Source organism: Gouania willdenowi, chromosome 20 (assembly GCF_900634775.1).
Source record: "Gouania willdenowi chromosome 20, fGouWil2.1, whole genome shotgun sequence".
NCBI lineage: Eukaryota > Metazoa > Chordata > Actinopteri > Blenniiformes > Gobiesocidae > Gouania > Gouania willdenowi.
The window spans coordinates 28,240,155-28,263,256 of NC_041063.1; the positions used below are offsets into that span (position 1 = coordinate 28,240,155).

Here is a 23,102-nt window from a genome sequence, read left to right on the forward strand (position 1 = left end):
AACCATGATTTCCATCTTTAAGATGACTATAATAATAATAATAATAAACGTTCCTGGATAACAGTGGATATTATTCAGATGAATAAAAAAATGTGGTTATCACAGATTCATAGAACAATAGACCATCATTTTACTGACTTTATGGATGGGTACAGTGGGGGTCCCCACTCTCTGGGACCTTTAATTTGGAGGGTCCCTGCTCTCTGGAACCTTTATTTTGGAGGGTCACTGCCTGAACAGGTTGAGAACCACTAAGTTAGGGAGGACAGACGTTGGAAACACAGACGTTAAAGGGCCACATACAGTAAAAATGAATGAATTAAACATTTTTGTGTATTTTAAGTTGAAAAGATGCTTAAGTTGTAAAAAAGGCAGATCAGTGCTGAATTAAGACTCGGTCCTGGAGGGGCGTGGTCTCTGTACCTGCTGCTGAAGACTCAGACGCTACGATTGTCTTAACTTTATTGTGCTGTTGTTCGTCGGTTCCAGTTTGATTCCTGGTTTATCAAAGCTGATATCTGATAAATCTATGTTTATGTATCATTATTTTGAAATTCATAGAAATCTCTAACTAGTCTTTTACTATGGTCTACTGCTGGTGGTCATTCATATACATTCATGTATATAAGCCCCTCCTTCCTCCTATAGACCACCAGACACATGGAAACGATGCACCCAGCCAATAGGCTTCTACTTCCTGTTTATGAGCCTGTCAATCAAAGTGAATGATGAACTGTGCACAGAATCAAGGCCACGTGTCACAACATGTAAATATGATTTTAGCTCTAACCTGAGCCATAGACATATATCAATGTGACCTTGTTATGTTCACGATGCAATGCAGAAAAGTAGAGGCGTGGCTTCTGGTAGATTGGCAGAGGCAGTAGGAGGAAGTGATGCGGTTTAGGGCGGGACATTGAGACATTTCTCTGGATATCATCTTTAAAGCCTCAGTTTCCTCTAATAAAAGGTCAACAATTATGAAATAAACGAGGGAAGAATTACTTTCCATGACGTCGTCTCATTGAGCCTCGTTCTGTTTTTTTAAACGACTTTATATTCTGATGAAATCAATGATTGTAATTGTTCCTGGTGTTGCCTCGTGGTCAGGTCTGGTTCTGGACCAGTGAGAACCAGTACCAGGAGGTGGTTTGATTCCTGCAGGGACAGGTTTAGCTAGCTGCTCCATTAAAGTAGCCGTAGTCAAACAGTTGTTGTTGTGCTGCAGCTTTAGTAAACACAGACGCCGTCCAATCAGAGCTCAGGAGGGTTGTCCAACCTGGCAACATCTGTGAGACGAGCACCGTCGTGCCTCTTTCCAATTAGCGCTGCAGCTAACAGTCCCTAGCTAACAGGTGGGTGCAGCGCAGCCCCCAGACCCAGATATTCCAGGTTCTCCGCCGCAGGGAGGAACCCACCATTCCCGTTTAGCCCCGCCCTGCTGCTGTGAGGCAGGACGTCCCCCTGGTAGTCGGGATTGTCCAGGACATTTTGGAAGAGCGAGGTCTGTGCGGTGTTCAGGTACTCGTGTCCTGATGGATAGAATTCTGCACTGCAAGCTTGACCCAAGTCTTCATAGTTTGGGTTTAGAACCTGTGATGGTTTGTTGCTGGTTTCACTCGTGGTTTGGTTCATGTAGTCTGAGAAGAAACATCACTTTTAGACTAAAACCTTTGAATTCAAATGTTTTCTTTTGTTTTTATTACCGTGGACGGTGAAGTCGTCTCTGTCCTGTGGGGTGTGAGTCGGGTCACTGATGTAACGCATAGCGATGCTGTTCTCTCTGAGCATGTGACCGTTCTGACAGGAAGAAAGGATCAACTTTTTCAATTATTGCTAATATTCTGCTACTGTATTGCTAGGTTAATAGTATTGCAAGGCGCAAGGCTAATGCTAACGCTAGGCTAATGCCAATGCTAGGTCAATGCTAATGCTAAATTAATACCAACGCAAGGCTAATGCTAATGCTAGGTTAATACTATTGCTAGGCTAATGCTAATGCTAACGCTTGGCTAATGCTAACGATAGGCTTATGCTAACGCTAGGCTAATGCTAAGTTAATGTTAACGCTAGGCTAATGCTAACGATAGATTAATGTTAACGCTAGGCTAATGCTAATGATAGGTTAATGTTAGGCTAATGCTAATGCTCAGTTAATGTTAATGCTAAGCTAATGCTAATGCTAAGTTAATGCAGTGCAACTCGGGCCAGCACCTACACCCTCACTTGCAGTTTCTTCAGGAAATGCAAATATTCTCGTTTCATATACCGTATTCTAATTTTAGGACAATTTAACAAAATAAAAGAAGCCATTAAAATACTTTTTTTTCAACACAAGAAAAGGTGACAAATTTGCAGCATGAAGAAATAAAAACAGTTTTTCATAATTACTTCTACACATTACTTTTTGTGTTTGTCAGTCCAGTTTTAGGTTAAATAGACATTATGAACTGGTTTGAATATTCAAGCTTTAACAAAAAGAAACAAAAATAAATAAATCAAAATGTATTAAAATGACTCAATTTTATGGGAATTTTTTTAAACAAAAAAACCTGAAAGGAAAAAGTTTTGAGTTATATACAGCTTTTTTCTTTTTCTTTTAATACAGCACAGTCTCCATGGTTACCACTGCAGGTGTTTGTTCCCACGGCAACAAGGACTGTTAAACTGTTGAAATTGAACTAACTACAAGTTTTACTCACTGATTTATTTTAACTCTAAACTTTTTTACTTATTATTTAATGTTTTGTCTTTAATTTGGTAACAAATGCATAAAAACAGACTTCATCAGTAACTTTCCTATCTATGTTTGAATATCTACTTGTGTTATTATCATTACTAAAAGCTTTTTATTGGCACATACTGGATGTTTGTTGATGTATGAGTGATATATTAGATTTCAGTTACATCAGAGCAGACGTTTATAAATCACGGAAATGTTTTTTTGCCATAAAATATAATGTTGAAGTATATTTCAGGTCAGGACTTTTCAGAATAAAAGCCTTGTATTAATCTAATCATATGTGTGTGTGTGTGTGTGTGTGTGTGTACCGCGGTGGCGCCGCATGCTGGTCTGCCGTTGTTAGCCCCTCCTTTAAAAGCCAGCAGGTATTCCTCAGCGTTCACCACGTCATCGATGTCGTCGGTGCTGAGCAGGCGGGAGAAAAACCTGCTGTCGGACGGACTCGGAACTTCACCCTGAGACACAGGAACGATGACATCACACTCAACGCACCAATGGGATCAAAGAATGAATAGACACATTTAGTAAATTCTTTTTAGATTGAATTTGGCTGAAGATGTAAAAACTAGGAACACTGGGCGTACCTCTATGACCAGGTATCTGGACGGGTCGCTGGCCATTTTAGTGAAATCCCTGATCAGCTCCCAGAAGCACGGACGACTGGACGCGTCGATCATCCAGCCTGAGATTTAAAACAAGTGTTTTAGAATGACAGTGATTACAAATACAAAGAACAATGTAGAGTCTGACCAGCAGGGGGCAGTGTTGTTCCTCACCAATGAAGACTTATGGAATAGAGTCACTCCATTTCATTTTAATGTTCATGTCCTTCTGTCTAGAAACATTCTAACATTTTCACCAATGAATCAGTGATTATTTAATATTCAATCTATAAATATTTAGTTTGATCTGATCAATACTTTATAGATATGGATAATGTAGTGAGGGGGTGTGTCCTTATTATTCTTCCACGTTAATCTTCCAATATGTCACATATAAAGGTAAATATGGTACAGTAATAAGCTCCACCCACTCTCTCAGAATATAGAAATAGATCTGCTATACATCCTATCTGGTGGACATGTCAGCTCCTCTAAATAGTCACTAAGTCAGTGTGTGTTTGGGTCTGGAACATGTTTGGGTCTTCAGTAAACTACTTAGCATATGTCTCAGCTCCCTGTCATGTGATCAGCTTAGAGCTATGAACATAGACTGTTCACATCACTAATGATTAGTCACAGATATACATTGGTTCTAGACTCACACACTCTTTTTTAAATCTATTTTCATTGACCCATAACTGGAATGTAAGAAAAAAATCTGATCTGTTTTGATTAATAGTATAAAGTTTAAGAAAACTCTCCTGATGATAAAACATCCATATGGAAGTTAAGTTATTTATTGAAGTATATTTAATGTTCAGAAAGTTTCTAGATGTTTCTGATTGTTTCAATGATTTTAAGACGATAACAATGACATTTTTCAAGGACAGATTTTCACAATACATAATAAATGTGATTGACTTCAGTCATTTTTTAAAGTATTTGTTATAAAGACAGAAATTTGTTTTTAAAGCTTATGGACAATAACAATGTATTTATTTAGAATACTGTATTTTGCTGTTACAAGATAAATTAACAAACGTAGGTACTTTGACTATCAATATAATCAAAATATTGTCATCCTCGTTTACGTCTGCTGATGTGTGCAGATCTGAAATGGTATCAGTGGAGGGGTGTAGCGCCCCCTGCAGGTGACGTTTCCTACATTTGACCATGATCATGTAGACGTCGATGGTGCAGATCGGCGGCTGAGGAAGTCGTTCTCCTCTCTCCAACACCGACGCAATCTCGCTGGCCGGGATATCGTCGTACGGCCTCAGCCCAAAGGTCATCAGCTCCCACACGGTGACACCTGCAGGTGGAGCATCGTCACTACCAGCTGCGTGAGCAGTGTAGAGCTGTGTGGGGGGCGGGGCTTACCGTAGCTCCACACGTCGCTCTGATGCGTGTACGTCCACTGGAGGATCGACTCCAACGCCATCCACTTTATAGGAACCTACAGAGGCAGAGAAGAAGAGTTCAGGAGAAACATTGCGTCTGTCACCAGCAGGGGGCGACATTAGCTGCTCTGATTACAGACGAATAAAGATTAGATCTGTTCATGTCCTTTGTTGCAAAAGCATATAGAATAGATCTGTTCTTGTATTTTCTTACAAATGCAGTGGTTCACAGCCTTTTTGGATCATGACCCCATAATTAATATCAAGAATTTCTGGTGACCCCAAAGACATTTATTTTTCTAGAATTAGTTTTTGATCACATTTGAGCTCAGACTTTTTATTTTATTTTTACTGCATTTTAATTGAACTAGATTTATGTTTCATAAAGTGAAAGTATAGGAATACAGTTGTTTAAGATTGTGTGTTGTTGATGAAAAACACTGATTTAGTGGTTCCTGAATAGATTTATTTTGATAGTTTTTATAATTTCTGGTCATCTCATGCCTGAGAGGGCATATTAAAGTGATCTAGATGGTTTGTGTCCCTCACCTTTCCTCCGTCAGCGTGGTATTCATTCTCGTCAGCCGTTAGCAGTTTAGCTAATCCAAAGTCGGTGATCTTGATGTGGTTTGGGTTTTTCAACAGGACGTTTCTTGCCGCCAGATCTCGATGCACCAGATGACGTTCCTCCAGGTAGTTCATCCCCTAGAGTTAGACATGGTAGACAGAGGACACATTGATCCAACAAAAACACTCAATCAAAACACAAGAACAACAACAGTGTGTTTGTACGCAATCAGGATATGTGCAAATAAACACAGACTGTGTTGAACTAGAATATTTCATAGGCCACACCTTTTTCACCTACACAGCTACAGTGTTTGTGTCCGTACGTGCATGTGATGTTTAGAAAGAAACGTCCCTGAATGCAACTAAAAATATCTGAAGAAGAAAAGAACAGTTTGTTTGCAATAACATCACTATCACATGTTACTTTAGGGAGGTTAAAGTTAACTAGTCAATATTCTTCTCTCTGACGTTATTTTAACCTTATTATCGTTATTTTGTGTCTTTTGGTCTAATTTCATAATTTGTTGTGTTTTTTGTGTCTTTTTACTGTCACTGATTGTTTGTTGTCATTTGTTGTGTTTGTGTTTTATTTTAATCTGTTTTTGTACTTTTTGTTGTTATTTTGTGTTGTTTATGTAGTTTTGTTGTGCTTATGGTTCTTTATTCAAAGACTGAAACATGCAAAGTGTTGCAGTGTATGTTTATGAAGCTGCTTTTAATGCTAACAATCACACACTGAGTGCTGACCTTGATTTCTGGGATTTTCCCAGCATTCAAACATGAAACTGAAATGCCCGGCGGCGGCGCCGTGTTTGGGTTAATAATCAGCCGCTGAGGGAGGCTCACCTTCGCTATCTGGACACACCAGTTGAGCAGCCACTGAGCACCGACCGCCTCCTTGTGGAGCCGCACGTAGTCCAGCAGGCATCCGTAGGGCATGAGCTGCGTCACCAGCTGCACCGATGACGTCAGGCAGATTCCCAACAGGCGGCACACGTGAGGGTGATCCACGCTCGCCATCACGTACGCTTCCTGCCACATGAACAGTTACACATCCACTGATGCTAACGCTAACAGGAATACAAACACTAACAGGAATGATAATGCTAACATCAATGCTATTGCTAACGTGAATGCAAATGCTAAAATTAATGCTAAGGTAAATGCTAATGCTAAAGTGAATACAAACGCTAACATGACTGTTAACAATAAGGTAAATGCTAACCCTAACATGAGTGCTAACGCTAACATGAAGGTAAACATTAACTTGAATGCAAATGCTAACATGAATCCTAATGCTGAGGTAAATGCAAACAATAACAAGATAGCAACGGCTAATGAGAATGCTAATGCTCACATGAATACAAATGCAAACATGAATGCTAATGCTAAGGTGAATGCTGAAGCTAACATGAATGCTAATGATAATATGACTGCTAACACTAAGGTGAGTGATAACACAAACATGAATGCTAATGCTAACATGAATGCTAATGCTGAGGTGAATGTAAATGCTCACATAAATGCAAACACTAACAAAATAGCTAATGCTAAGGTGAATGCTAATGCTACGGTGAATGCTAATGCAAACATAAATGCAAACAGTAACATGCATGTTAATACCAAGGTGAATGCTAATGCTTAATCAGATATTTGTGGTTGGTTCATTTTGGTCCTCTGATCGAACTTTTCTCACATCCAGTATTTCTTTGTTGGCTTTGGGTGACGTGGCCTCTCTCAGAACCTTGATGGCGACTGGAATCTTCACGTCTTCACCTTCAGGAATCCACAGACCCTGAGGAAACGCACACCATTTAGAGGTGTCACCAAACCAATCATTGACCTGGACCCTGACATAATCCATAAGTAGATTGATTACCTTGTAAACGGTACCAAAGGCTCCAGAGCCAAGCACGCGGACCTTCCTGAACTCCGTCTCCTTCAGGATCCGAAGCAGCGCCTGATTGGGCGCCTCACCGCTGGGCGTCAGCGGCTCCACCAGCTGACGCGTCACAGAGAGAACGGTCCAATCAGATTCAACAATTATATGGGTTAAAGGTCACAAAGAGCTCCTCCCACCTCCCTCTCCTGCAGCAGGCGGCGCATGGTCCTCTTCCTCGTGATCCGACGTCGCCGTAGCAACACGAAGACAACCACCCCAATGATGACGGCCACCAGGATGCCGCTGACCACCACCACCGCCATGGTGGAGGTCTTAGCCGCGCTGCCACAACACGGAGAACGTAACATTACCACCACAATCAGTCTGTGCCTCAACCAATCAGAGTTAGGCTAGCTCACCTCATACATCCAGACAGACCAGGACCTGAGCACCTGTACACACACACACACACACACACACACACACACACACACACACACACACACACACACACACACACACACACACACACACACACACACACACTCAGAGGAGCAGACCTTTGACCTGTGACCTTCAGACGGACGCTGTGATTGGCTCTCACCCCTGGGTGCAGTTCTGGTGGCAGGGCTGGCATTGGCCGCCCCCGTCGGCGTAACTCCAGACCAGCACGTCTTCTTTTCCAGGCACGCCGTGAGGACAGCGCAGCACGCAGTGGGGCCCGTCTTTAACGTGGGCGCACTGGGAGCACTGGTCAGGACCCTGAAGATGGAGACACGTCATTGGCTGACATATACAGTATAAGTCACACTGGAGAACAGGTCACCAAACATCAAACATCATGGAGCTCGTTTTGGTCAGTTTTTGGTCCTTTAATTCTATGTTTGAGCTGTTTTTAGTCCATTTGGTTTTTTTGGTCTGTTTGGTTCTTTCTTGAGGTTGTTTTTGCTCTTTTGCTTCTGTTCTGGTTATTTTGGTCCTTTTTATTGCCCTATAAATTATTTTAGTGTCAGTTTTTAGTCTTTTTATCTCTCCTTATTGTATTTTCTGGTATTTTATCATTATTATTACTATTATTTATAATAATGTTATTCATATTGTCAATATTATTACATTTTTATTCTTTTGTAGAATGTTGTTTTTCCCTCTTATTGTATTTTAAGGTATAATCAATATCATTATTCTATAAATGTAAATATATACTGTTATTATTATTTTTTATCATCATTATTTTATGTATTATTATTATTATTATCATTATTATTGATATTACCTTTAGTTTTTTTTAAAGCTGACATTGCTGGCTGCACTACACTAACTGAGCTCTGAGCGTCCTACATTAATATGCTGTATGTAAAGCAACTGAGCTACGTTTGTAACAGCATGAGCATTAACAGCATTAGCATTAACAGCGTTATCATTAAGAGCATTAGCATTAACAGCATTAGCATTAACAGCGTTAGCATTAACAGCAGTAGCATTAACAACATTCGCATTAAGAGCATTATCATTAACAGCATTAGCATTAACAGCGTTAGCATTATCAGCGTTAGCATTAACAGCATTATCATTAACAGCATTAGCATTAACAGCATTAACCCTAACCCTAGGTTTAGGTCCATCAGGACCAGAACCTCCAGACACAAAAACAGCTTCTTTCCCTCTGCCACCATCCACATGAACACACCCCAAGTCACCCACTGACCCCCCCCCCCACCCCACCCGATCACCACCTCTATGATGACATTATCTGCTGCACTGTATATATATATATATATATATATATATATATATATATATATATATTTCTCTATCTATCCTTTATTTATCCCTCATCCTTTATATTTATCATTATTATTATCATTATTGTTGCTGGGTTGTTCTTTGTTTTTTTTTTTTGTTTTTTTTGTTGTTGTTTGTTTTGTTCACCAACTACCAAGACAAATTCCTTGTACTGTCCTTAAAACTGTACATGGCCATTAAAAACATTTCTGATTTCTGATGATCAGCGTCAGCATTAAGAGTGTTATCATTAACAGCATTAGCATTATGGGGTTAGCATTTACAGCGTCAGCATTCACAATGTTACCATTCACTAAGTTAGCATTAACAGCATTAGCATTAACAGCGTTAGCATTAACAGCGTTAGCATTAACAGCGTTAGCATTAACAGCGTTAGCATGGCTGTACTGACCGGTCCAAGGCAGGTGGCGCTCCCGTCCATTAGCAGACACTCAGAGTGACACTCCACACAGCGGAGGTTCACCTCCACCTCTCTGGGCTCGCTGTAGAACACAGTCACAGGTCAGGTGACAGGATGAAAGGTCAGCTGACCACATCCCAGCAGGAAGTGACAGGTATGAGTCCCTGGAGGATTCCTTGATGTTGATAAAATGTGTTCACTCACCCCTGCAGCAGGTTGCAGTGCTCCACACAGCGCCCCCTGCGGTCAAAGTGCCGACAGGACACACACATGTCAGGACCAGGACCCCAGCAGCCCCCGTCTGAGCACTGGGGGTCACAGGTCCGGTTCTGCTTCTCTGTGGGGAGCGAGAGGACAACGTTTGGACCTTTGTCTGGTTGGAAGGTGAGCAGCCGCGTGCGGGACTCACCGCAGATGGCGGGCGGAGCGATGTCAATCATCTGCGCGCTCTGAGCCCTGGACCTGAAGAGGGGGTCCCACTGGGTGGGGCGGGTGTAGCACAGCTGGGGGTTGTTCTTCATCAATACCTTCCCAGCGCTCACTTCCTTCAGCGAGTGCAGGCCGAGCCACAGGAGGTTCCTGAGCTGAACCACGACCAGACTGTGGTCCCTGCAGACAGAGGTGCTCCCTGAATCACCCCTGAATCATTTTTATTATTTTCATTATCCTACAAATAACTATTATATTTATTTAATATTCATTTCTATAATGTTCTTGATGTGTAATGTGTTTCCTTTTCCTCTTATTTCTATTGTTAGAGATGCATTTATTCCCTGTTTAAACTCTTCCTCCAGGATCAGATCTAATATCCATATTTAACCCTTTCCAGTCCGTCTGCTGCTCGTGGACTCACGCGTGTGTCATCCTCCCTCTGATGATCTGCAGGTTCTCGAACACAGACAGAGATGTGGCGTTCTCCGGCCACGACGAGACCAGCAGGTGGCCTGGAGGACACAAGGACATCTGTGTAAAGTTCTGCTGCTGTAGGTTTATACAGAACCCGATTCAACCGGTTCTCTGTTCTACACTTTATAGAAAGCTTTCGCCTCCTTCGCCTTCACTAGACTTTTCAGCAGAAACAAATCAGGCCTTGATTTTCAGCGATCATGGAAAACATGGAATTAACTTCCTGAAATGCAAATAGCCATGTCATATAGATCAGTGGTTCTCAACCTGTTCTGGTTGTGACCCTCCAAAATAAAGGTCCCAGAGAGTGGGGACCCTCCAAAATAAAGGTCCCAGAGAGTGGGGACCCTCCAAAATAAAGGTTCCAGAGAGCAGGGACCCCCACTGTAGCTGAAGGTGGTTGAACACAGACATGAACATTGAAGAACAGTCATGTGGAGACAGGACCATCTATAAGGGGGAATAAAGGAGAGATTTTTGGGGTCCATCCATAAAGTCAGTAAAATGATGGTCTATTGTTCTATGAATCTGTGATAACCACATTTATTTATTCATCTGAATAATATCCACTGTTATCCAGGAACGTTTATTATTATTATTATAGTCATCTTAAAGATGGAAATCCTGGTTTTAATCACTAATAAAATGGTTCAAAGTGAATAAAAATGGTGGAAAAGGATTTTAAAAACCACAGAAATTGGTTAAAAGTTGTAAATTAGAGTAGATAAAAACAGACAGAAAAAGTGGTAAAAATGGTTCAAAGTGTCAATATTGGAACAATTAGTTTAAACTGGTAAATAATGGACATGATAAATGGTGAATGTGGTTAAATTGGCAAAAATAATCATGAAATATGATGAAAAGAGGTTAAAAGTGACAATAATGGATCATCATGTGTGACATTAGGTGTAAAAGTGGTAGAAATGGTTTATAAGTGATGAACATGTCTGGAAAGTAGAAAATATGTGTAGAAAAGTCATTAAAATGTGATGTAGAAGTGTCAGAAATGGGAGAAATATAGCAAAAATATATTTAAAAGGAGCAAAAATATGGTAAGAAAAAGTGATGAAAATAGGTTGAAATATGGTGATTTTGGTGGAGTTACAGAAAAAGGGTAAAAATAAGCAAAAATGGGCTGAAATTGTTTAAAATAATCTTAATTTCCTGAAAGAATGTGTTGACCCCCTCCCATTGTCTCGCAACCCCAAATGGGGTCCTGACCCCACGGTTGAGAACCCCTGACCTAGCTAACAGATCCTCACCTTACAGCGTTCACTCAATGACTGTCATGATTTTGGTGTGTTTGGTTCGTCAGGTGGACTGACTCACCCGTGATTTCCTTTACTGTCCTGAAGTAGTCGAGTTTGTTGGGGTCCAGGGGTGGGATGTGATAGTGGGGGTCCCTGCAACAGCCAATCAAAACAATCAATAATTCTGTACACGTCTATGAGAACTGATCAAGAATAGTGACAGGTCATCTGATGTTTACAATTATAATCTTTGCTGTGGTTTGTGGTTACAGGTTCCCCTTAAGCCACCAGGGGGCACCAAAACAGAGTCTATTGGGACATTTGTAGTAAAGTTAATTAAAGCAGATCAGTACGATGAGGCAAAACCAGAACCAGCATCTGAGACTGGACCTCTCTTACCCATTGAAGGATGCCCTAATGATGACGATGTTCCCATTGATGGTGGTGCAGTTCCTGAACGACTCGATGTTGGAGGCGTTGACTGCGATGGCGTCGCTCAGAGAGCCGTGATGGATTCCATCACAGGCTGAGGATCAAAGGAAGAGAGACTTTCAGTGGTGGGAAAACTTCAGGTTTCCATAAGTGTGAAAAGTGAACGAGGAGGACAGGAGGGTTTGTTTTGTTCTGAATAAACCGGCTCTCTATTTTTATTATTCAAACAAATAAACTGAAGATAAAGAAGTTCAAATCTAATTTCTTGGTTTAAACTTCCTGTTTGTCCTTGGTCTCTCTTCTTTGACAGTACTTTCCTCTTTTCTTTGTTTTGTCTTCCTGCTCTTATTATCTACTCAGTTTCTTCCTCGTTGACTCTCCTGTTGCTTAAGTTCCTGTTTGTTGTGGCATTTTCACCTTCACGCTTTTCCACATCGTTTTCTTTGGTTTTCTTTCATTGTGCTGTCCTGTTTTCTACATGTCTATTGTCTCCGTTACGTTGTTGTCTTCTTTGTCTCACAACTCCAGATGAAGTCTGTCCCTGTTGTTACCTCCACTGCATTTCCACCGTGTCTTAAGATTCTGCTAACATGAGAAATGTGCAAGTTTATGCCAAAACTATCCAGGAGCACCTGGACGACATTGTCTACCAAATGATCAATCTACTTGTTGGTAGAAGTTGGACGTTGGACATTTCGTCCAATCAGATATCGGTTCTGTAAGAACAACCTGTAGTTCCAGCGGAAAATAACACAGGAAGTTCCCAAATACGTCTTTAGTTTTGTCTCCTTGCTCTTCTCGGCCTTTGACTTCTTGTTCACCTTCCTCTACGTCTTCCATTTATCGTACCAACCTAAAGTATTTTTGGTGCACGTGAACGTTTTAATCTACCTTTTGGACATGGTCCGTCACACACTTTGCACCGTTGTACTCCTTTCTCCTGGACTTCGTACATTCCCGCTTCGCAGGTTCGAACACACGAACCTTCCGTCACCACGTAGTTATCTGCAACAGAAAAAAAACATGTTTCACCACCGCCAAGCGAAGCCGCTACAATAGAACATATAACAGGATCCCTACGTGGACAGGCTGTGACGCAGGTGGACCCGAAGGTAAACTTAGCGTTAGGGTTTTTGACCTCCTGGTGAATTTTAAGGTCATACAGCTTCAGAGGAGGACATGTGTCTTTACAGGTGCCATTGTCGTTGAAGTGTGAACAGGCCTGGACGACAAACACAAACAAACAGAGCGCGTAACGCAATACGCTTCTACACAAAAACACACTTAAAGCTGCTGGAGATGATCATTTTTGACACAGTTGGAGGACTTGTCGTGGAGTTGTGGTGTAAGAGTGGTTGGGTCTCACCAGGCAGTCGGTGGCTCGGGGTCCGGTGCAGCCGGCGGCGCAGTGTTCATTACAGCAGTCGATGGGATTGGGTCCTCGACACCTTCTGCTGCATTGCTCCGCACACAGCAGCTTAGACACTATGAAGACACACATGGAAACAACAGGCGTGTGAAGAAGACACGAGCAAACAGAAGGGTTTCGTCAGCGTCTTTTATCTTATTACCACTTTTACACCCAAAAAGAATGTCTTAGTGCGACTTAAACCCCTGTTGAGACCTTGAGATCATGACTCAGAAGGAAGTTATCTACCTCAAAAACTGATCAGCCTTGACATTAAGATGACTGACATGAAGAAGTAAATACAAGCGTATCATCAGCGCAGAGGTTGAGTCTAGAGAAGGTAGACTTGTTTTTAATCAAGAAGGTTTGCCTGAGTTGGGCTCAAGCCCTCTTATTACATTAAAAACATGATGAACTAGTGGCCCTTGAGGACTGGACCTAAAAAATCCTTGTGCAGAGATCAGTTTGGTTCTGTTAAAGCAAGAGGAAGTTGTTAAAGAATGTATTACAGCAGAGAAAACAAAAAGAAAGAACAAAAAATGTGTTTACATTTCTGACAGTTCTCGACTCCCGCTGCCCAACATGATCCATTCAAACATCCAGGGTCACACTTTTGACCTGAAAACAAAAAAAAATTCAGAGTGAGGTCGCCCCCTGCTGGTCGCCCCCCCACTGTTGTCCACCTACATTCGCGAGGGTATGTCCCCATCTTGATAAGCATGCTGGGTTTGGAATCTTTGTCCAGGATGTCCTCCCACTTGATGGTCTCCACATTGCACAGCAAAGGGTTATGGGTAATCTTTATGCCTCCTTTCTGAATCTCTACAAAAAGACGACACAGAGGCTCAAGGTTGAGTACAAAACAGCGTTTTACAACTTAGAACATCAGAAAAGTCTCCCATCAATCAACTACTTTCTTACAGTGCTGATCATAGTTTCTTATAAAGTTTTTGTTAATATTCTGCGTTTTGGGAGAAACTCTCTGGGGAAGATTCATAAAAGGTTTTGTGGTAATTTTTTTTTTTTGTGGTATTAAAACGTGTGCAAACGTCACTCCACGCACTAATAAGGAGCACGCCGCTGCGCTTCCCAATGCGCCGTCATTCCATTTAGCGCGTTTCCCTCTGATGAATATGTATCGTAGGCGGATCTCCCAGAGGGAGCAAAAATATGGGAGAAGTAAATGCAAATAAATTAATGCAGGGGACGAAATGCGACTCATGAAATCTGGAACTGTTTGCAGTGATTGTTTTAGTACCAGAAAATACCACGACGGAGGAGGAGGTGCAAACACATCGATATCGCTTCAGACTCACTGATCCACTGATTTCATTTCTCTCCATGTTTTAACATCAAAATCTTGTGTTGTGTTGATGTCAGGCCAGAATCAGCTGATCAGATGCATAATTTATGCATGATCACTGATGGTGACATATGAGGGTGTGTGTGACACAGCGCTGCTCAGACCTACTGGATGATGGTCAGTAGATCATCTTCAAATAATGCAGACTGATTGACAGGCTGTGTAGCTGTATTAACTCAGATCAATGGTAGATCAATAGGACGGTTTCTGTCCTATTCTGATTATTTTTCATGCACTGATCAAAGCAAAAATACAGAACCAGACGGAGCACCCACATTAAATGAAGGGGAAAAATATCATTAGGTTTTAAAGTTGTTTAAAAAACAAAAAACCTTTGTATTTGTTTATTTAGTTTTCTACATTATTAAATGTTTGTGAAGCAGACAGAGAAGTCCATCTGCCTCAAATTAAACTTCCTCAAATGGCAGCCATTGTGCGCACTGACCGCTCCACATTAAACGAGCAAAACGCTCATTTAAATAGGGCGGTCTGCACCAATTCTGCTCATGCACTAATGATTGCTGCAATCTTAGTTACAGCATAGACATACTGTACATGCTGGTAAATAGTTGACTTGACTGGTAATTGACAATGACTCAAGATATATTTGCTAAATTTTTAATGTCTTTATTAAATAAAGTTTTTCTGTAACAAGCATTGGCTGAAATAACAGGTCATTTATTTTATATAATTTTCAAAAGAAGACGTAACAAAAATGTTTTAAATAACAGCAGAGGGTCCAGCTCTGATAGTGGGGTCTCCTAACCCTCTTCCCCTGGTCAGGGGTCTGTAACCTTTACTCTACAAGGAACCATTGAACCTCATCTCACCTGGATTAAAGTCCTCCTGGAGCCATAAATACCTTCTCTATGAAGACAATACAGTGGATTACATTATATACAGTTAATATTATATAGAATAATGTTTGATTTAATGTGATTTTTATTGATCATGTAAATAGAAACTTAAAAACAGTTTAAAATAAAATAAATAACATCAATAAATAAAACAGTATCTTCATCTTCAAATTCCTACACATCTCAGTTTATATGAACACAATGTTTATAAAGAAGATTTTTATAGTTAATGTATATGAAAGTCTACAAAAAGTAACATGAATATAATAACACATGATCATGTGATCAACACATGCTAATTACTCATTTCATAAAACATACATATTTAACCTGTACATTGGTGGTTAAATGAATCTGTTCCCACACAATTAAAATCTGTATTTTCTTCCAGAAATAGTGTTTTTGTTGGTTTAGTTTCTTACCAGGGATTTAAAACTTAAGGTTAGTCACAGGTGGAGGAAAGTTGATGGTCTGTAGATGTTGTAGGAATGTGCTGAGTCATTGTACAACGTGATTTATTTTAGGTTAATAAATTGTTATATCATGATTATATTTATCATTAATCATTAATAACCTCTGTGAAAAAATAACTATTTATTTCAATAGTTTTTTAAAGCTATAGGGAGCCATTGTATAAGAGTCAAAGGGCCACATTAGGCCCCAGAACCACACCTTTATTATTTGGGTTTAAAGGGCCCGGTCATTTGCCCCGCCCCCGGCCTGACTCTGATTTGTTCTTCTACTTGCAATCACACAGATGTGAGCAGATGAAATTTTGACTCGCACACACTGAAAAATTACTTGCATATGCGACTAATTTGGTCGCAGTCTCAACCCCTGAGTGGTCTGGACCAGTGGGCGTGTTCCCACTCAACGTTCTTGAAGCCAGAATACAGCGTTTAGGGGCGTTTCCATCCTGTAAATTTGACGTCATTTGGAGCCAGAGTCTGCGCAGTAATGTCCGGTGGGAGGAGCCCTGGTAACACGCCCCGCCCATTTAGCGTACTGTCCTGATGACTTACGCAGCCCAGCTACGCCATGATAATAAGTATTTTTTCCGCTGGAAATTCTACCAACGACTTAGGACAGTTTACTGCAGAACAACTCATTTTAACGGCTCAAAAAAGACGAAAAAACGAAACAGAAAATTTAAACGTCGTCTCAGCGTTCCTTCACGACGTAACTGCTATTCACAAAGAGAGCTACGCAAGACCCGCAGCTGTCAATCATCGTCATATATAACGTAATATCCTGTTTTTCAACCTCAAATAACTTATTTAAAACAACGTTCACATAAAAATGAGCACTTGAACACAATGTATGGTGATAATAACTAATGATCACAGCAGAGTTTAGCTTTGGAAAAAAATTATGTGACGAATATTTTAGATTTACAGTTTGACCCACATCCCATCTGTTATCATTGAGGAGGCGGGGTTTATGACCTATACTGCAGCCAGTCAGCAGGGGGAGCTCTAAAAATATAGCTTCACTCCACCAGGAGTTTGTCCTGTTCATTCTTTTTACAGTCTATGGTCTGGACCCAAGGTCTGGGCATGTGCGTACTTACCGCTGAGGCTGCTGAGCAGCAGCTGTCTCAATCCACTGCTGTAGCTGTCGTTAACTGAGGACGTGTTCTTGTTGTAGTTGGATATCACCATCAGGGCGTACTGGCTATTGTACAGGTTCTGTCCTCGGATCAGCCTCAGGTTGACCAGAGGAATCTCCTCAGCCTTGTTCAGGGCGATCAGGACGTACCCACCCACCTCCTGGATGGACTGAGGACCAGAGGATTAGAAGATTAGAAGATGAACCCACCACTGATGAGTTAACAGTCAGTTAGCTAGTCAGTCAGTTAGCTAGCTAGTCAATCTGCCCATCTGCAGGTTAGCTAATAACTCAGTCAGTTAGTTTGAAAATGGCTCAGTCAGTTGACAGTGTGGGGGCGGGGCATACCCTGAGGAAGGACAGGTCATGGTTTTCCTGTGTGTGGGTGATTTCCAGGTTCTCCAGGACAATGGAGCAGTTGGTGAACATTCTCACAATGTTGCCGTAGTGATTATCTTGAGTCCCTAAAAGAGTGAGTTGGTTGCTCATCCCCTGACACACTGAAACACAGAAGAAGAAGAAGTATTATGGTACGTTCACACCAAACGCATTTCAGACGCTAAAATCATGCCTCATGCCCATAGTTGGACGCTTTTCACCAGCGTCAAAGATGCTCTGGACACAATAGATGATATTATTATGATCAGTTACGTTCATAATTCACACAGTGACTGTGAAGTGGTGGAACATTGTGATGAGAAGGTGTTTCTGGTCAGATGTATTTAGGTGTGACTCAGCGTGTTCACTGTGATGTCAGAGGGTTCTAGAGAAGTGTGGGTGGATGGAGAATAAAGTCTGGAGGTCCTTGATGAACACGCCCCCTCTGACTCCTGTTCATCAGCTCTATATTATAGAGTGACTTGGCTTTATTTATGCCTCTGCTCTGTTTCTGGATTCACCAGAGCTGTGATTGGACGAGAGTCGCTTTCAGCTCTAGTTTGACGACCTGCTGACCCACATCGGTGGTCACATCTCCTACCAGGACCCCAACTACAGACGCTCTATTCCATCAGAAGAACCTGTCCATCTGTCTGTGTTAGTGGGTTTTTCTCCTTATTCTGAATACGTCACAGTTGGGAAACGCTCCTGATTGGTCGACGCGCCCCAAAAGTTCAACAATCCCAACTCCAGCATCGACCACGTTGGAGGCACTGGACACACGTCAAAAAAGCTAGAAATCTCAAAAGCGTCAAAATGCGCCGCACAGGAGGCGCGAGACGCGCTGCAGGACCTCTGACGCTCCTAGAAGCAATGTCGACGCTTTGAACACGTTCAGTGTGAACGTGTCATAAGTCAGCTGATGTGTCTCCAGAGGCCACCAGAGGGCACTATTTTAAAAGAATAATTTTCAGAGTGTAAAAAGAGTTGAAATTGACTAAAATCCAAACACAGACACATTAACCATCAGAGGAAAAACAGACTGAAACAATATTTGTTTTCCTTTGAACTTTAAACCCCAGTAATAAATAGTTGTTTGTGAGAATGCATTTATCTTATTATCTTAGGATAAGTTGATACGAACATGCAACTTTTCCTTTTTTAAATTAATGTTTTCAATTAACTTTCAATAGTTAATATTTTAATGTTTTTTTTATCTTTACAGTTTTAAATTAGAAAAAAAACATATTTAAAGTTATATTATCTTAAATGTTAATCAGTTATTTTTTTAAATATTGTTTAAATCAACTTTTAATATATTTTTTTACTAACTTTAAAATATTATTTATTGTTTCATTTGTTTAATGAAATATCTCAAACTAATGACCATTTTTATTCTTTTAGTTGTTTTTGTTTATTTTATTTAGAATTATTTCTATTTCCTGTTCAGTGTTTTTATGCCTGTAGTTTGCTTTGAGGTTTATATTGTGTGACTTTTATTCATTCTCTGCTGCAGGTTCTGCATCAATGTTTCCCTTTAGAACCATTATGTAAATCCCAGCGTTCCCAGTGCGGGGTGTGACGGCGGCATGAAGAAATGTAGACAAGTTTAACGGCAGACGGAGGAATGAAGCATGACAGGCTCGACTATAGAGAGGAAGGCCACGCCCATTAAAGGGCACGTCTGCAATTACAGCTGTTGCTCCTCAGTTTCACAAAGAAAACACTCAGGTAGCCCCGCCCCTTTACCGTGTGACCATGCTCAGCCAGCGCAGCTACAAGCTAAACTAACCCAAACATGTGGGACTGGCTGCTACATGCTAAGCTAACCCAAACATGTGGGACTGGTTGCTACATGCTAAGCTAACCCAAACATCTCGGACTGGTCGCTACATGCTAAACTAACCCAAACATGCGAGACTGGTTGCAGCATGCTAAACTAAACCAAGCATGTGGAACTGGTTGCTACATGATAAGCTAACCCAAACATGTGGAACTGGTTGCTACATGATAAGCTAACCCAAACATGTGAGACTGGTTGCAACATGCTAAGCTAACCCAAACATCTGAGACTGGTCGCTACATGCTAAACTAACTCAAATATGCAGGACTGGTCGCTACGTGCTAAACTAACCCAAACATGTTGGACTAGTTGCTACATGCTAAGCAAACCCAAACATGTGGGACTAATGGCTACATGCTAAGCTAACAAAAACATGTGGGACTAGTCACTACGTGCTAAGCTAACGTAAACCTGTGGGACTAGTCGCTACGTGCTAAGCTAACCTAAACTTGTGGGAGAAGTCGCTACGTGCTAAGCTAACCCAAACATGTAAGACTAGTCGCTACGTGCTTAGCTAACCCAAACATGTGAGACTAGTTGCTACATGCTAAGCTACCCCAAACATGTGGGATTAAACACTACGTGCTAAGTTAACCCAAACATGTGGGACTAGTCGCTACATGCTAAGCTAACCCAAACATGTGGGACTATTAGTCGCTACGTGCTAAGCTAACCTAAACATGTGGGACTAGTCACTACGTGCTAAGTTAACCAAAACATGTGGGACTAGTCACTACGTGCTAAACTAACCTACATATGTGGGACAAGTCGCTACGTGCTAAACTAACCCAAACATGTGGGATTAGACGCTATGTGCTAAGCTAACCTAAACATGTGAGACTAGTCGCTACATGCTAAGCTAACCCAAACATGTGGGATTAGATGCTATGTGCTAAACTAGCCTAAACATGTGAGACTAGTCGCTATGTGCTAAACTAACCCAAACATGTGAGACTAGTCGATACATGCTAAGCTAACCCAAACATGTGGGATTAGTCGCTACATGCTAACGATTATGTGATAAGCTAACCTAAATATGTGGGACTAGTCGCTACATGCTAAGCTAACTCAAACATGTGGGACTAGTCGCTACGTACTAAGCTAACCCAAATATGTGGGACTAGTCGCTACAGGCTAAGCTAACCCAAACATGTGGGACTAGTTGCTACGTGCTAAGCTAACCCAAACATGTGGGATTAGACGCTATGTGCTAAGCTAACCTAAACATGTGGGACTAGTTGCTACATGCTAAGCTAACCCAAACATGTGGGATTAGACGCTATGTGCTAAGCTAACCCAAACATGTGGGACTAGTTGCTACATGCTAAGCTAACCCAAACATGTGGGACTAGTCGCTACGTACTAAGCTAATCCAAACATGTGGGACTAGTCGCTACGTGCTAAGCTAACCCAAACGTGGGACTAGTTGCTACGTGCTAAGCTAACCCAAACATGTGGGACTGGAACACAAATATTAATCTGTAAGTCTCCTTTGCCCTCATCTGGAGAGGTACACAACACAATACACAACTGCAATAACACACAAAATGACTGTAAATAAAATAATAACTTTGAGACAAAAAAACACTCAAAACAACAAATTAATTAGAAAATCAACTGCAAAAAACTCCAAAAAGACATGAAAATATAAAACAATGTACAATATCACCTAAAAATACACAAAAAAACCCAGAGAAAACCTTAAAAAAGCATAAAAAAACGACTACAAAAACACCAAAAACAACTCCCGAAACCACCCAAAACAACGTAAACAACAAAAATACCCGAAACTTTAACCATGAAAATAGAGGAATATGAAACAAATGTGAAATCTAAAACCCCCGAAAGATATTTTTATTATAAAAACAAAGAAGAAAAGAAGATACAAATGAAAATAAATCTAATTTTGTCAATTTTTTGTCTAATTTTGCTCATTTTTAGGGTTTGGGGTGGGACATGATGTTAGAGGAGCCAATCAGAAGTCTTCTGCTTATTCATTTTAAACAGTAAATTGAAAAGAAACAATTAAAATCTTAATAACTTTGTTCTCAGCTTTTCAAAAATAAAAGCAGGAGCTACTGCGTGTTTATGAGCAGTGAGTGTGATGACAGGCTTTGGCAAACACGTTAGCACACACACACACACACACACACACGTACTGCTGTTTGTACATGAACCGGTCGGTCGTGTTGGTTTTTAGCTCCACTGTCGAAGCACGACTCACTGAAAGTGAAAGCAGAGCCAACAATGGAGGACGCTTTAAGCGTGACAGAGTTACACAATCACACATGTTAAACTCACTACACACAACACAACACAACACACACACAAATGGGACCAAGATTTGTAGAAAAACGGCCAGATTTACCAATAATCTCATCATTTCTGATTCCACATCATCCAGCCTTCAGACCACAAAGTTAACGCACAACACATTAAACACCGTAAATACACAAAAATGAACAAAAAACATACATATTTAAATAAAAAATATACAGAATTACATAAACATGCACAAAAGGTTGATAGAAATACACAAAAATCAATAAATGCACAACTTTATTTCCTCTTTCTTCTCTTCTGCCAGTTTTTACATTTTTTTGTAAGTTTTTATTTCATTTTAAGACTTTGTGTCTTTTGTTTGATAACTGTGCTTTGGTGGTTTTCAAATTAAAAGCCCCTTTGTTTAATAAAATGAGATGGAGAAGAGGTAAATAGAGAATAAAATGACAGCCTTTGTCTGTTCTGGTGAAAATTCATTTCTCATAAATAACATTTTATTTTGAAGGCAGTGAGAACATGTCTCCTTTGATCTCTGCTCTTTGAATTCTGATCAAATATTTGAGTAAAAGTAAACACTGATGTTTGTTTGACCTTTGTCCAAGGTCGAACACACAGGAGAAGAGCATCAGAAAGCTGTTTTTTAAATTATTTCACTTCATTTTAGTATATTTGTGTTGTTTAGTGTGGTTGTATTGCTGTTTTGTGAGTTTTTGTTGTCATATTTAACGTTTTCAGGGTTATTTTGTGTGTTTTTGTTGTTTAATGTGTTTTTATTGCCATGTTGTGTGTTATTGTTGTAATTTCTGTAATTTTTTGGGTTATCTTGTATGTTTTTTCAGTCATTTTGTCATTTTTGCAGCCAATAGTCGCCCGTGCCTGGAATAACTTGCTGCTGTTGAGTATTGAATGGTTTGCTTGAACCTCCATCAGGTTGCGGTGTTTCAAATCAGCTGGTACCTGGTGTTAACTTGTGACAGCTGCTTGTAGATAAACATGGTGTGTTTGTAGAGTTTTTACCTGTTTTTTTGTGTTGTTTATTGTATTTTTATATTGTTATGAGTCTATTTGTATATACTGTATTGTGTGTTTTTAAAGTTTTTTGATTTGTTTGGTGTATTTTCATTGTGTTGTGTGTGTGTGTTGATTCCTGTGAGGCGTCCAATCAGCAGCCTGATGGAGTTTGGATGTTCTCCTCTTTAGTTTATTCTGTCTGTGGTGTTTTTCCAGGTCAGTGATCGATACGTTGACCTTCACCGAACGGACAACGTTTTTTAAATGTCACATGACGCAGCTGCCTTGTTCCAATCAATGAACTCCATCAACGCGTTTAAACCTTCGAAGTGTTTTTATTGACGTTTAACAAGCGACACCAGG

General features: G+C 40.6%; 1 protein-coding gene across 2 annotated transcripts in view; it reads right to left on the reverse strand.

Annotated features, from left to right (window-relative positions):
* Nucleotides 1-127: 127 nt before the first annotated feature.
* The window catches only part of LOC114453950 (melanoma receptor tyrosine-protein kinase-like), a 32,299-nt gene continuing 9,324 nt past the window's right edge, over nt 128-23,102 (reverse strand). The window contains exons 2-27 of one of the 2 annotated variants that reach the window (XM_028433987.1): nt 17,573-17,724; nt 17,187-17,394; nt 14,084-14,218; nt 13,946-14,014; nt 13,355-13,473; nt 13,069-13,210; nt 12,880-12,993; nt 11,956-12,082; nt 11,636-11,709; nt 10,254-10,344; nt 9,810-10,009; nt 9,605-9,737; nt 9,392-9,482; nt 7,802-7,959; nt 7,617-7,649; nt 7,395-7,539; nt 7,195-7,317; nt 7,012-7,110; nt 6,162-6,347; nt 5,295-5,450; nt 4,726-4,801; nt 4,511-4,657; nt 3,328-3,425; nt 3,052-3,198; nt 1,707-1,800; nt 128-1,640 (exon numbers count right to left, since the gene is read on the reverse strand). In XM_028433987.1, coding sequence (XP_028289788.1) covers nt 1,345-1,640; nt 1,707-1,800; nt 3,052-3,198; nt 3,328-3,425; nt 4,511-4,657; nt 4,726-4,801; nt 5,295-5,450; nt 6,162-6,347; nt 7,012-7,110; nt 7,195-7,317; nt 7,395-7,539; nt 7,617-7,649; nt 7,802-7,959; nt 9,392-9,482; nt 9,605-9,737; nt 9,810-10,009; nt 10,254-10,344; nt 11,636-11,709; nt 11,956-12,082; nt 12,880-12,993; nt 13,069-13,210; nt 13,355-13,473; nt 13,946-14,014; nt 14,084-14,218; nt 17,187-17,394; nt 17,573-17,724 — 3,413 coding nt within the window. In that variant the 3' untranslated portion in view covers nt 128-1,344. The remainder of the gene's footprint in view (nt 1,641-1,706; nt 1,801-3,051; nt 3,199-3,327; nt 3,426-4,510; nt 4,658-4,725; nt 4,802-5,294; nt 5,451-6,161; nt 6,348-7,011; nt 7,111-7,194; nt 7,318-7,394; nt 7,540-7,616; nt 7,650-7,801; nt 7,960-9,391; nt 9,483-9,604; nt 9,738-9,809; nt 10,010-10,253; nt 10,345-11,635; nt 11,710-11,955; nt 12,083-12,879; nt 12,994-13,068; nt 13,211-13,354; nt 13,474-13,945; nt 14,015-14,083; nt 14,219-17,186; nt 17,395-17,572; nt 17,725-23,102) is intronic. The other variant, XM_028433988.1, reaches the window with a different exon arrangement.